This window comes from Sorex araneus, chromosome 3 (genome assembly GCF_027595985.1).
Source record: "Sorex araneus isolate mSorAra2 chromosome 3, mSorAra2.pri, whole genome shotgun sequence".
In the NCBI taxonomy this organism is placed as follows: domain Eukaryota; kingdom Metazoa; phylum Chordata; class Mammalia; order Eulipotyphla; family Soricidae; genus Sorex; species Sorex araneus.
Window position 1 is genome coordinate 75,946,015 of NC_073304.1, and position 14,323 is coordinate 75,960,337.

Here is a 14,323-nt window from a genome sequence, read left to right on the forward strand (position 1 = left end):
TGGCTAATTTTTCATTTGTCTTCCCATAACAGGCGTTCCATCATCTTCCTCTGAAGACCTAGCCATCTTACTCCATGAAGGTCAGGACAATCTGACATGCACTTGTTTCTTGCCTCTTTACCCGAAGAGTAGTCCTCTTCCATTGTGTACATTTTTTTCTTAATAGGGGAGGGGAGGGGAGAGCCAGAACCCCCCCTCCCCTTCCCTCCCTAGACCTTGGGCAAGTACCCTTCATTGATTTTCCAAGATGGCAGACCCCATCATGGATCTATTTGATGACCCAAATTTATTTGGCCTGGACTCTCTGACCGATGACAGCTTCAATCAGGTCACACAAGACCCCATTGAGGAAGCCCTTGGACTGCCAAGCTCTCTGGACTCCTTGGATCAGATGAACCAGGATGGTGGAGGTGGTGATGTGGGCAGTTCATCAGCAAGTGACTTGGTTCCCCCACCAGAGGAAACAGCCCCCACAGAACTTCCCAAAGAATCAACAGCTCCAACTCCAGAATCTTTAACTTTGCATGATTATACCACTCAGCCTGTCAGCCAGGAGCAGCCAGCCCAACCTGTCTTACAGACACCGACGCCAACATCAGGACTTTTGCAGGTCTCCAAGGGCCAGGAGATCCTGAGCCAAGGGAATCCTTTCATGGGTGTCTCTGCCACAGCTGTCTCCTCCAGTAATGCTGGAGGACAAACACCTCAGTCAGCCCCTAAAATCGTTATCCTTAAGGCCCCACCAAGCTCCTCAGTCACTGGTGCCCATGTGGCACAAATTCAGGCCCAAGGTATCACCAGCACTGCCCAGCCCCTGGTGGCGGGCACAGCCAATGGTGGAAAAGTCACTTTTACCAAAGTGCTGACCGGCACTCCCCTTCGACCAGGTGTTTCCATTGTCTCTGGTAATACAGTGTTGGCCGCCAAGGTCCCTGGGAACCAGGCTACTGTTCAGCGCATTGTCCAGCCCAGCCGACCAGTAAAGCAGCTGGTCCTACAGCCAGTTAAGGGTTCAGCTCCTGCTGGAAACCCTGGGGCCACAGGGCCCCCACTGAAGCCTGCAGTTACACTGACCTCTACACCTACCCAGGTGACTTGAGTGAAAGGGGGAGGTAAATTTTGGTTTAATAGAGGGCCCGGCAGCTGTGAGAGAGAACACGAGAGCTATCTCTGAAAGATCGTATTTAATTTCCTATTTGCTTTTTATCAGTGTTGGCAGCCACATTCTGACTATTTATTAGGTGGAAGCCTGTAGCATTATGTTTTGAGCTCTTTCTGCATGTTTATGTCGTGCCGAGCTGTGCCAGACAAGACAGCCGTGTCCTTACAGAACTTACAGTCTGCCAGAACAAGCAGACACTAAATAAGAATTCACAGTGACAAAGTTTTATGAGCATTATACGATGCTGCAGGAGAGAAGCATTTTTGAAAAAATTGTGTTTGCTAACTTAAGAGAAACTATTCTCTCTCCCCTGTTTTTAATAGAAAAATGGTTCTTCTTACTTTGCGTAATGAAAAGGCTAGTTTCTACTGAATACCAATTAAGGCTCTAGCCTCTGAGTAAAGCACTAAAAAGATTTTGGGAATGACTATGTGGGAAGATGGAATATTAGGATAAGCAGGAAAGTGGGACGAAGCCTTAAGGAGGTGTTTCTAATAGATTACTATTTCAGGGAAGTAAAATAGTTTTAGAGAAATAGAAAGTACATATCTCTGCTTCTCAGGTTGAGATGCAAGTGAACCTGTAAGGTAGAGAAAATGCTTCTCTCTTTCTATAAATTTTTTTGAGGTGCTGAGGATTGAACTCAGGTTTTACGCATGCAGGTGCTCTACCACTGAGCCACATCCCTGGCCCACTTCAAACAGGTTTTTAGAAATAAAAGGACTTCCCTGTAAGAGAGTGAGCTACTGATTAGTCTTCAAAACTGAGTAGAGGTCTATCAGAACAGGAGGATAAGCAAAATTGAATCTTCTGATCCTCAGTTTTTTTGATTATAGGATAAGGAAAAATGGCACAAGGGTGTATTATTCTTCAATGTACTCTTGCAATTTCCTTTCTCTAGGGTGAATCGAAGCGCATCACCCTGGTCCTCCAGCAGCCACAGTCTGGAGGTCCCCAAGGACACCGGCATGTCGTGTTAGGGAGTCTACCAGGCAAGATAGTGTTACAGGGCAACCAGCTGGCAGCCCTGACTCAAGCCAAGAATGCCCAGGGGCAGCCCGCCAAAGTAGTAACTATCCAGCTGCAGGTGCAGCAGCCACAGCAGAAAATCCAGATCGTACCACAGCCGCCATCATCCCAGCCCCAGCCCCAGCAGCCACCCTCCACACAGCCAGTGACCCTCTCCTCTGTGCAGCAGGCTCAGATAATGGGACCAGGACAAAGCCCAGGACAAAGACTTTCAGTACCACTCAAAGTGGTACTGCAGCCACAGGTGAGACTTCCACAAGAAGCAAACCTCAACCTTCGTGGTTGAATATGGAGAGGTCTACATTCCTACTTTGGACCTTAGATGGAGACTTTGTTTCTTCCAGCCCAGGAAACCTCATTTACTTACTTACTTGTGGTCTGGATGATACCATTGAAAGTGCTCAGGGAATAGAACCCAGGCTGCCACATGCAAAGCATGTACTCAGCTCGTTGAGATGTGTATCTGGCCTCTACAGAAATAATATGAGGGGTCAGAGTGATAATATAAGAGAGCAGGGCATTTGCCTTGCATACACCCAACTCGGGTTCAATCCCCAGCACCCTATATAGTCTCCGGAGCATCACTAGGAGTGATCCCTGTGCACCAAGCCAGGAATAAGCCCTGAGCACCGTAGGATGCCAATCAAAAGAGAGAGGAAAGGGGGGGAGGGAGAGATGAGAGAGAGGGAGAGGGAGAAGGGAGAGAAGAGAGGAGAGAGAGACAGGAGGGAGGGGGGGAGAAAGAGTAATAGGGATTTAGTCCAAGTATTAAGGCATGTGCCTAACATGTATCCGAACTAGCTTTGATTCCTAGTACCACGTGGTCATTCTGAGCCCCAAGCATCTAGGGATATAGCCTTGGACACTCCCAGCTCTGCTGGGTGTGGCCCTGGAGGCCACAAGCACCATTAGCATTCCGGGCATCTCTGGCACTCTGCAACCCAAGAAGCATCATATCCTCAGGTCGTTGCATCGAACTGGTTCACAGAGAATTGCAGGTGGGGCCTCCAGACCTGAGCATCATACAGGAGGCACCCCCCCCACCCCATTTCCAATAAAGAATTAAAAAAGGATATTGCGGGGCTGGAGCAATAGCACAGCGGGTAGGGCATTTGCCTTGCACGCGGCCGACCCAGGTTCGATTCCCAGCATCCCATATGGTCCCCTGAGCACCGCCAGAAGTAATTCCTGAGTGCAGAGCCAGGAGTAACCCCTGTGCATTGCTGGGTGTGACCCAAAAAGCAAAAAAAAAAAAAAAAGGATATTGCTTCTAAGATGATTGAGTGGTATAGAGATTGCAGGGGGGAGGTCCAGCAGGCTGTGCTTCTCCCCGGCATAGTCTTATTTCATACCTGCGCATCTTTAAAGAAAAAAAATTTTTTTTAAATGAATAATCTTAACAAGGTCAAGTGATTATCAGCCCCTCAGGGAGCTGATAGATCTTGGCCTAAAGATAGGCCAAGAGTAGAATTTGAATTTTGTTACTTTCAGCCCACAGAACAATAGTGGCTTTATTGTTTTTTTATTTTTCTTTATCCCTAGTAGGTATGATTATTGATGCTAGGAAGATGGCTATTATTGGATATCAAAGTTTAATTGCCACAATTCTTGCAAATTCTTAAACATTTTTTTGGGGGTGGACTGGTATTTGTGTCTCACACAGCTTGTGTTCAGGGCTTGTTCTTAGTAGCGCTTGGGGGACCATATATGGTACCAGGGATCATTCTGGGGTCAGCTGCATGTTAAGTACTTTAACCCCTGTGCTATTTCCCCATCTCGTCCCTTCTTTCTACTTTTTATAAGATGTCTGGATTTAGTAAGACTTATTACTGAGTCTGATTCTTGAGGAACTCAAGAAGTGAAGTTTTCAGCTTATCCATTTTAAATATGGATTTTATTTAGACAGTGTAATTATAATGATATTAACATTTTAGTGTCTTTCTTTCTGTAGGCTGGCTCTTCCCAAGGGGCTTCTTCTGGGCTCTCTGTAGTTAAAGTTCTAAGTGCCAGTGAGGTGGCAGCTCTGTCATCCCCAGCCAGCTCTGCTTCACATACTGGGGGCAAGACTGGAATGGAGGAAAACCGCAGACTTGAGCATCAGAAGAAGCAGGAGAAAGCAAATCGCATTGTGGCAGAGGCCATTGCCAGGGCCCGTGCCCGGGGGGAGCAGAACATCCCACGAGTCTTGAATGAGGATGAGTTGCCCAGCGTTCGGCCTGAGGAGGAAGGTGAAAAGAAACGCAGGAAGAAGAGCAGTGGGGAAAGGCTCAAGGAAGAAAAGCCAAAGAAGAGTAAGACATCGGGAGCCTCTAAAACCAAAGGCAAGAGTAAGCTGAAGTGAGTACCACTCTTGCTATTTTGATGGGATGCTTGAAGGAGGTGCCCTCCTCTCAAATCTTAAATCAGTGCCAAGAGGAACCTTAGAGTACCTTTAAGTACCTTTAGATACTTCTGTGAAATGGATACATAGTTCAGGGTGATCTGTATGTGTATATCATTTAAGGTAGTGACCCCTTTTTCTCTCTGTCCTAATGTTTCTGTGACTTGTAAATAGAAATGAGCAGATTTGAAAGAGAAACTGTAAGGCACTGGAAGGATAGCCCATTGTCGTGTTGTACTTACCCTTAAGAGCTGTGACTGTTTTACCTATTGTTCCAGGTTGTCTGTCACTGGTGTGAAGATTATGCCCTCCCCCTGCCACACACCAACCAGTTGCAGGAAAGGAGTGCAGCCGTTGACATAGCTCCTCTGTTCTCTCCAAGCTGCAGGACTTGGTTCCAGCAGCCACTGTCAGCTCTGTGCAGTGTTGACAGAACCGTGGCCTACCACATAATTTTTACCACAATTGAGTGTCCTCTCTTGCCTTCCCATGTCTTTGTTGTAACTTCACTCTTTTTTCCTTAGCTGCTACTTCTTGGGATTGGTTAGGCTTTGTGGCATAATTATACTACCACTTTGTACAGGGTTTTTCAGCTTAAAAAAAAAACCCAGGGGCTGGAGTGATAGCACAGTGGGTAGAGTGTTTACCTTGCACGAAGCTGACTGGGATCGATTTCCAGCAACCCATATGGTCCCTTGAGCACCACCAGGAGTGATTCCTGAGTGCAGAGCCAGGAGTAACCCCTGTGCATGGCCAGTGTGACCCAAAAAGCAAAAAAAAAAAAAAAAAACAACCAAAAAAAAACCACCCCAAATTTCATATTTATAATTTCATTAGACGTTCAATAGCCATCGGGCTAATTTACCTTCACCACTCTTCACAAATAAGGAATGCCGTATTTCAGTGTGGAATGAATATTCTGCAATTTTAGGCTGCCTTTTAGGTGTTTGTGAATAATATTGGGAGGAAAGATCTGTCAAATCTGGTGTAAAGGTCAGCTGGTAATTTGGAAATCCCAGGATCTTCTTTTTCTTAAGCCCCTTAATACCAGTTTAGATATTATGGATCTGGCATAGATACTGTCTGGAAGTTTTATATGTGATGGTTTAGATTAATAATAACTTTTTTACCTCTTTTTTTTTTTTTTTCCAATCAGCACCATCACGCCTGTGGTGGGTAAGAAGAGAAAACGTAATACCTCATCTGATAATTCAGATGTGGAAGTCATGCCTGCTCAGTCACCCCGGGAAGACGAAGAAAGCAGCATTCAGGTAAAATGATTTCTAAAGTGCTTGTGGAAAAATCACATGTAATTCTGACAGGTGGATCAGGAATAGGTACCTCATGAGAGACCAAAGGCCAGCGCACATTGCAAGAGTTAGTAAACCAGAGATTGGCCTAAAAGATAAAAGAAGGGCTGGGGAGAAAATCTCACAGGGGTGCAGTGCATGCTTCTCACTGTATCCTGTGTCCTGAGTGTGTCCCCCTCTGTACATACTGGTTGCCTCTAGCACCACCTTATGTAGTAGTCCTCATGGATCCTGAGTTGCATTACTGACATCTGCACTGCCTGAGATGAATATTAACTGGAGTTCACCCCCACCTCAAAAAGTGAAATTCTCAGGGTTGGAGTGATGTACAGTGGGTAGGGCGTTTGCCTTAGACGTGATCGACCCGAGTTCGATTCCCAGCATCCCTTATGGATCCCCGAGCACTGCCAGGAGTAATTTCAGACTGCAAAGCAAGGAGTAATCCCTGTGCATCGCTGATTGTGACCCCAAAAAAAGGCAAAAAAAAAAAAAGCGAAATTTGTGTATTTTAAAACTTGGCTTTTATTTTGGAGTGGGGAGGAAGGCACACCCAGTGATACTCAGGCTCTGCACCCAAGGATTGCTTCTGTCAGTGTTTTGGGAACCCTGCAATACAAGGGACCTGGGACTCCTGCATGCAAAGCATCCATTCGACCCCTAAATTTTTGTTTATTTAATTTTGGATTTTTTTTTTTTTGTCACACCCAGTGATGCTTCACTACTACTGGCTCTGTGCTTAGGAATAATTTTAGTGGTGCTCTTGGAACCATATGCAGTGCCTGGGATGGAGCCAGGGTCAGTAGCAAGTAACTGACTTCCTATACTGTTTCTTCAGCCCCATTTTTATCTCTTTAGATAAAAGTGTGTTAGTATTTCTCCAAATCCCCGTGTTTGAGAAACTAATAGGAAATCAGCTTCATGTTGCTGTATCAGTACTTTGGTTTGCCCTACAATTTAAAGATAAAATATATTGGAAGAAAATTTTAAAAAATTAATAAAAAAAATTAATGAAGCAAAATTTTCCACCATTCCTTGAGCAAAAGCAGATTGCATTTTAATGTAGATACTAAGGGGTTGGAGAGATAGCTCAGTGAGTGCTGGAGTGCATGCTTTGCTTGTGGAGATTTGGGTTCGATCAGTAGTACCATATCGTTCCCTGAGCATCATCAGGAGTAATCTGAGTACAGAGCCAGGAATAAGCCCTGACAACTGCTGGGTATGACCCCAAACCTTTAACTTTAATAGAAAGTTCATGCTGCATGTAAGGCATGTAAGGCATTTGCCATACAGGCAACCAACGTGAATTTAATGTCCAGCATCCCAAATTGTCCCTGAGTCCTGCCAAGAGTGATTTTTGAGTGCAGAGGCAGAAATAAGCCACAAGCACAGCTGGGTGTGGCCCCCAAAGCAAAAATACTGAGAGAGAGTTCATGATTTCAGCTTTGGCATTTATTTTGGTTTTGATTTTTGGTTCACACCCAGCAGAGTTTAAGGTCACTGCCAGCAGTATTCAGGTTGCCTTTTGCCTTTAATGCCAGCATCAAGCCTAGGCCTCCCGTGGGCTTGTCATCTTTTGTGAGAGCCCATACCCAGCAGTGCTTAGGGGTTACTGCTGGTTCAGGACTCAGGAATCACTCCTTGAAGGCTCTGGGGATCATAAGGGGTGCTGGGTTGGCCTCATGCAAGCTAAACACCCTACCTGCCTATACTGTCGCTTGGGGCCTTCCAGTTCTTTGAGCTCTCTCTCTGGCCTCATGGATGACTTTTTAAACAACCATTGATTTTTTTTTTCTTTATGGGTCACACCTGGCAATGCACAGGAGTTACTCCTGGCTCTGCACTCAGGAATCACCCCTGGCGGTGCTCAGAGCACCCTATGGGATACTGGGAATTGAACCCGGGTCGGCCATGTGCAAGGCAAACACCCTACCCGCTGTACTATTGCTCCAGCCCCCCAATCATTGATATTTCTAAGAAGAGTATTAAAATCCAGAAGTCACAAAGGGTGGATAAATACATTTGAGTCTATTAAAATCATGCATGTGAGGGCCAGGGAGATACCTCAACACACTAAGGATTGAATCCTCCCTCACTGCATGGCCCCCTGTACCCCAACAGGAACAACCACCAAGCACTGCTGGGTGTGGACTCTAAGCAAAAAAATGATTGTACAAGTGTAATAACATTACCAGCAAAATTCATAAATAACATACTGGTTAAGAACATAGAGTCCTTAAAATAAGATGTCCTGGTTTGTTGTCTTCCCCACCTTGGGTGGTAGGAAGTGTTAATCCCCACTTCCCCCTTCCCTTTCTTCTTGTTGATTCTGTTGCCATCACTAGAGTCCAATACACTAGATGCTGGTTCTTGCCAGAGGCCACAGACACAGTGCTCTCACACTTCTGTTGCAGCGCTTGTAGGGATTGTAAACTTTGGTGGTACTCAGGCATACTTTGGTTGAAGTGCTGTTGAGATTGCAGTTTGTTGCCATGTTCCCACATTTAGTTGGATTGCTGAGATTATGTACTTTCTTGTGGCTCTGGCGATCACAGTTGGCAGTGCCATTGAACTTACTCTTGGCATGTGGGGCCTTGCCCGGGATTGAAGTTGTGGCCTTATGCCTGAATGGCACTCTGCCACTGAGCTGTAATCCCTGGACCCATGAGTTCTCAGATTTACTATTTACTAACGTTGACATTAAATATTGACATTAAACTAGGTTTGGTTGTTAGAATTAAATGCAAGCAATTATAAAATATATAGTACAGTAAATTTTTTTTTTTTTTTTTTTTTTTTTTTTGCTTTTTGGGTCACACCTGGCAATGCACAAGGGTTACCTCCTGGCTTTGCACTCAGGAGTTACTCCTGGCAGTGCTCAGGGGACCATATGTGATGCTGGGAATCGAACCCGGGTCGGCTGCATGCAAGGCAAACGCCTTACCCGCTGTGCTAGTGCTCCAGCCCCTAGTACAGTAAATTCTTGATCATATCATTCCCACAGATCTTAAAGTGAAAATTATCTATGAGTTAAATGAGGTAAAGGTGTTAAATAATCAAAAACTAAACTGATAGAAGTACAAAGAATAGTAAAAGTTAAAAACTGCATTAGTTTGCTAGGTTTGCCGAAATAAATACAACAGAAAATGTATTTTCTCAGTTTGGGTACCTTGAGGCCTTTCTCACTGGCTTGCAGCTGACTTCCCTTACCATATCCTTTCATGTTACTTCCTCATACATTCCTGGTATCTTTGTGTGTGCCCAGATTTCTTCTTTGTGTGTGTGGGGGGGAGGGGCAGGAGTAGAAGGAGGTTAGGAGGGTGGGACACACCTGTAGTTCTCATGGTCTTCTCTTCCTTCTGCGCTTAGGGGTTACTCCTGGCTCTGCCAAGGATTGAACCATGGTCAGCGAAATGCAAGGCAGGCACCATAACATGTTAATGCCGGCATGTACCATGAGTGGCTCATGCTTAAATGTGGTTTAATTAACACAAATTGTGATGCCAGTGTCAACCTGCTAGAACCTGTACTATCTATCTGGTCCTAGATTGCCTCTTCTTACCAGCACACCAACCAAATTGCATTAAGTCCCAGCTTAACGGCCTCATTTTAACTTAATCATCTCTTTGAAGGCCCTTTCCAAATACAGTCTCATTTTGAGGTCTGTGGATTAGGGTTTCATTGTAAGAATTTGGAGTGGGTGGGGGCACATCATTCAGTTCCTAACTGGTAATGCTTGTGTCGTTGGCAGAGGAAGTAAGGAACAGACACTTTATACACAGTGGATGGGAAAGTTGACTAGGTTTATTTAGTATGCCAATACTTTGTTTAAAAATTTCTTTTTAATATGTTGTTGCGGGGACCACACCCGCCGGTGCTCACAGGCCACGTATGCCCCAACTGGCAGGGACTACATAATACTTGGGATCGAACATACAGCCTCACACATGGAAGGCATATGCTCTGTCCCAGCCACTGGAGCCATATCCCCAGCTCAGTCCTCAATGTACAGCAAAATTTAGAATGTTCATACCTGGTGAATTACTCAGTGATCCTACACCCAGGAAATTAATATTCAGTGAGGAACTGACGAGATAGTGCAGGGCTTTTAAAGCTCTTGCTTTGTACACAGCTGACCCTTGTTAGATCCCTGGTCCCCATTTGGACCTTATATGGTCTCCCAAGAACCCCTTAGCACAGAGCCAGGAGTAAGCCTGAGCACCACTAACTTATCCAAAAACAAACGGAAAGTATGCAGTGAGCTATGTACTTCTGTTACACTTGTTAAATGTCCAAAATTTTAATACCTGTTACTGGGGAAAATTACTAAAATTGTGAAACAATATGCAATAGAATACCACAGCACAATTAAAATTAAACACAGGTGGAGACAGTACAGTAGGTTAGGCACTTGCTTTGCATGCAGCTTATCGGGATTTGATCCCTGGCACTGCATATGACCCTCCGAGCTACATCAGTAGTGATCTCTGAGTATTGAGCCAGGAGTAGGACCTGAACACAGGAGCCAAGTATGGTCCCAAATCTTCCAAAATGAAATAGAAATTAAAAACATTCAAAAGCAAGGTGTAGAATACTTTATGTACTTTTATTTTTCTATATTTATTATTTTTTTACTTTGTTTTGACACCATGGCTTGCGAAGTTGTTCATCATACAGTTTTAGGTATCCAATGTTCCAACACCAACCCTGCTACCACTAGTGACCTTCCCTCTACCATTGCCTCCATTTTTCCATCCACTCCAAAGTCTGCCCCTCTTAGCAGGCACAAAATAATTTCTTTTATATTGCTTATTACAGCTAAATGGCTAACAGAATTATTAAAAAATACTTCTGTAAAAGAAAATCTGTGAAAACCATTATATCATCATGGGATCATTAAGACTTGGAGGATTTATAAAATTGTTTGTTGCTAATTGAGCATTCTGTGTTAATTGGTTTTGTTTTTTGGAACTTGGTTGGTTTCTATGTCCTTTTCCATCTAATTTGGTGTACTCCTATTGGGCTGTCTATTGGGATGTCAGGACTGTAGAATTTTGAGATGACATGGCCACATGCTCCAGGAACGCCAGGATCTGTAGAACTGGGCTGATGAATGAGTTTTCATGGCAGGGGCTGTGGGATGTGGATGTGGCTGCCTGGGCTTCTGGAGGCCTGGGTGGGTGGGTGTGGGGGAGACGAGGGGCCAGTGCCCACCACCGACTCTGAAAAGACCCTCGAGTTTTCAACCTGAGAACTGGTGTACCTGAAATTTCCATCTGTTTGGCATCTCTGTAGTCGTGAAACAATGGAGTAGGGCCATTTGCACGGTGGCAGCTTTGCTTGTGTGATGTGGCTGTCAGGGCTACAGCAGGGTGGGGACTCGGTCACCCTTCCCCCCACCCAAGGGTGCCCCAGAGTTATCAGCAGGGAGATCAGTATACCTGTGAATTTTAGCGGCTTGGCTTGCATCTCCTCAGAGTTGTCATGAGTCTGTAGTGCTGGGTTAATGTATGAGTTTACATCTATCTACTCTTTAATAGCTTTTTTTGAAATTGGTTTTGGGACATGGTGGAGTTCTGGGTTACTCTTGACATGATGCTCACAGGTGACGGTCACTTCTAGCTGTGCAAGGGATTAATCTGGGTCTCCTGCATGCAAAACATGTACTCCAATCCTTTGAGCTACTACCCTGGCCCTAGTTTTTGTTTTGGGGCCACACTGTGCTATATTCATGTGCTACTCCTAGTGCAGTACTTGGACAATTGATCTTGGGTGGTCCTTGGAAGACCACGCGGTGCCAGCGATCAAACCAGGGCCTCCCATGTGGAAAGCATGCAGTCTAGCCCTTTGAGCTCTCTTGATAGCTCTTGTTAACCTTTAAAGACTGTTATGAAGAGACAGCTCAGTAGGATCAGAGTGCAGGCTTTCCGTTTAGGAGACCCTGAGGTTAGTTCAGGGCAAAACATTGCCTGAATATCAAGTCAGGAGTAGCCTCTGAACACTTCCTGGTATGGGCCTCAAATCAAAACAAGTAAAATATTGTGCTGTATGTGTGCATGTGTGTGTACATGCATGAATGCATTCTTCTCCCCACCTCAGAGGACAAAAGAGGTTGGTTTGGTTTCTATGGTGATGGTGTGCCACCACACTCAGCACAACCTGAGCTCTGCAGGCGGCCCACTGCTTCTTAGGGAATATAGTGGTGTTGGTGTTGGGGATTGAAACCAGGGCCCACACACCTGTGGCATGTGCTCTGTCACTTGAGTCAAGTCCTTGACCTTTACAAGACTTTCATTATTTTTTATTAATTATTTTGGTAGTTTGTGTTGAGGGGAGGGCACACCCTGCTGTGCTCAGGCTGCTGGCTGTGCACTCAGGACTCCTGGCAGGCTGGGAGCGTGTGTTGGAGGAATGCAAGGCAAGTGCCTCCCTCCTCTACAATTGCTCTGCTCCGACCCCCTTTCTCACAAACACAAGCCAAGATTGTGTTTGTGGTGAGAGTTTGGAAGACTGGGGTAAAATTGCAACAGTCAAAGAGGTAGATAGGATCAGATTTCCTAAACTAAATTGCCTTACCGCCCCCCACTTTTTTTCTCCAGAGGTAACTTTTGTTACCATATTTTTGTTTCTGTAGCAATATATGTTACTTTCACAAGCATGCTACTTTGTTTACACTTAGTATTTCATCCCCACTCTGTCTTCTACTTTTCCTCTAACTGCATCTTGGAAGTTGTTCTTTATCAAAACAGGGCAGATTTAGTTTTTTTTCATCTACTCTCTTTTGTGTAGGGTAGATGTAGGACACACAAAAGGGACTCACTACCTTTATTTCTATGAAAAATGTGAAACATACACAAAGGGAAATATTGTTTAATGAAGTCTTGTGTTCCCATTCTCCTGCTGAAATACCAACATGAGAGTTCAGCCCTTCCTCTTTCTACAGCAACAAGGGATATTTTAGATTTTCTAGATATTTTAAGGCAAGTTCAAGTAATTATTGTGTTTATTTTTAATTTTTATCAAATTAAAATAATATATATTTTTATAATTGAAAAATATGGTTATAATTAAGCTCATTTTATTCTTTTTTATTTGTTTGTTTTGGCCATACACACCAGGGTTTCCTCCTAGCTCTGCACTTAGGGATCACTTCTGGCAAGGTTTGGGGGTATGGAGCATAATGGGGTGCTGGGGATCAAACTGTGTCAGCTGCATACAAGCCAAGTGCCTTACCTTCTTGCTATACTATGATCTCTCCGGCCCCTATAGTGTTTAGTTTCATACTTATGACACATAGATTACTTACTCTCCACCACCACCAGGTGCCCAAGACCCTCCACCACTGTTCTAGTGTCATCTCTGCTTTGCTTGTTCCTCTTCTCTTCATCCCCATCCCATTATTTTGTTCTGTTTCATTTTGGGGCTAATACGGCAGCACTCAGAACTTAACTCCTGACTCTGCATTCAGGGATCACTCCTGGGGGAACTCGGGGGATCATATGAGGTGCTGAGAATCGAACCTGGGTTGACCTCATGCAAGGCAAACTCCCTACCCATTGTACTATCTCTCTTGACCCATCCCCTCCCCAGTTTTCTTACCTTTTATTTTTGTTTGTGTTTTGGGCTGCTCCCAGTGATGCTCAGCGCTTCTACTTCTGTGTTCTTAGTCCCCCTGGTAGACTGGGGGACCATATGGGCAAGCACCTTACCCACTGTGTTATCTCTCCAGCCCCTTTTTTCTTATATTTTAGTAAGTATATTTATGTTAAGAGTCCATAATGGACTGAAAGTCAATACAGGGGCTGGAGCCATAGCACAGTGGGTGGGGCATTTGTCTTGCACGTGGCCGACCCGGGTTCAATTCCCAGCATCCCATATGTTTCCTCAAGTACCGCCAGGAGTAATTCCTGAGTGCATGAGCCAGGAGTAACCCCTGTGCATTGCTGGGTGTGACCCAAAAAGCAAAAAAGAAATTTAACGCAGAAGTCACTGTCACTGTCATTGTCATCCTGTTGCTCATCGATTTGTTCGAGCGGGAACCAGTAACGTCTCTCATTGAGAGACTTATTGTTACTGTTTTTGGCATATCCAATATGCACGGGTAGCTTGCCAGGCTCTGTCTTGAGGGCTCGATACTCTCAGTAGCTTGCCGGGCTCTCCGAGAGGGGCGGAGGAATCGAATTCGGATCGGCCGCGTGAAAGGTGAACGCCCAACCACTGTGCTATCGCTCCAGCCCAGTGCAGAAGTATGGAAAGTTAATTATCTTAATCATAATCTCTGGAAATAATTATAAGTTTTATGTTCCTAGACTTAAAAAAAATTGCTGCACCTGGTGGTACTCAGGGCTTACTCCTGGTTCTGTGCTCAGGGATCATTCCTGGTGGATTCGGGGGACAGTATAGCATGTCAAGGATCAAACCAGGTTGGCTGTGTGTGAGGCAAAC

The 14,323-nt window shown here is 44.9% G+C and overlaps 1 protein-coding gene and 1 non-coding gene across 4 annotated transcripts in view; both read left to right on the forward strand.

Annotated features, from left to right (window-relative positions):
• Positions 1-14,323, forward strand: part of CHD8 (chromodomain helicase DNA binding protein 8) — a 75,258-nt gene that overhangs the window by 27,021 nt on the left and 33,914 nt on the right. For 2 of the 3 annotated variants that reach the window (XM_055130755.1, XM_004609498.3), the window contains exons 2-5: positions 33-1,090; positions 2,064-2,435; positions 4,143-4,528; positions 5,728-5,842. In XM_055130755.1, the coding sequence (XP_054986730.1) occupies positions 248-1,090; positions 2,064-2,435; positions 4,143-4,528; positions 5,728-5,842 (1,716 nt within the window). In that variant the 5' untranslated portion in view covers positions 33-247. The remainder of the gene's footprint in view (positions 1-32; positions 1,091-2,063; positions 2,436-4,142; positions 4,529-5,727; positions 5,843-14,323) is intronic. The other variant, XM_055130756.1, reaches the window with a different exon arrangement.
• On the forward strand, positions 3,454-3,553 carry LOC129404002 (small nucleolar RNA SNORA14). Its single transcript, XR_008629613.1, has one exon. It is a non-coding gene; the product is annotated as a small nucleolar RNA SNORA14 (small nucleolar RNA).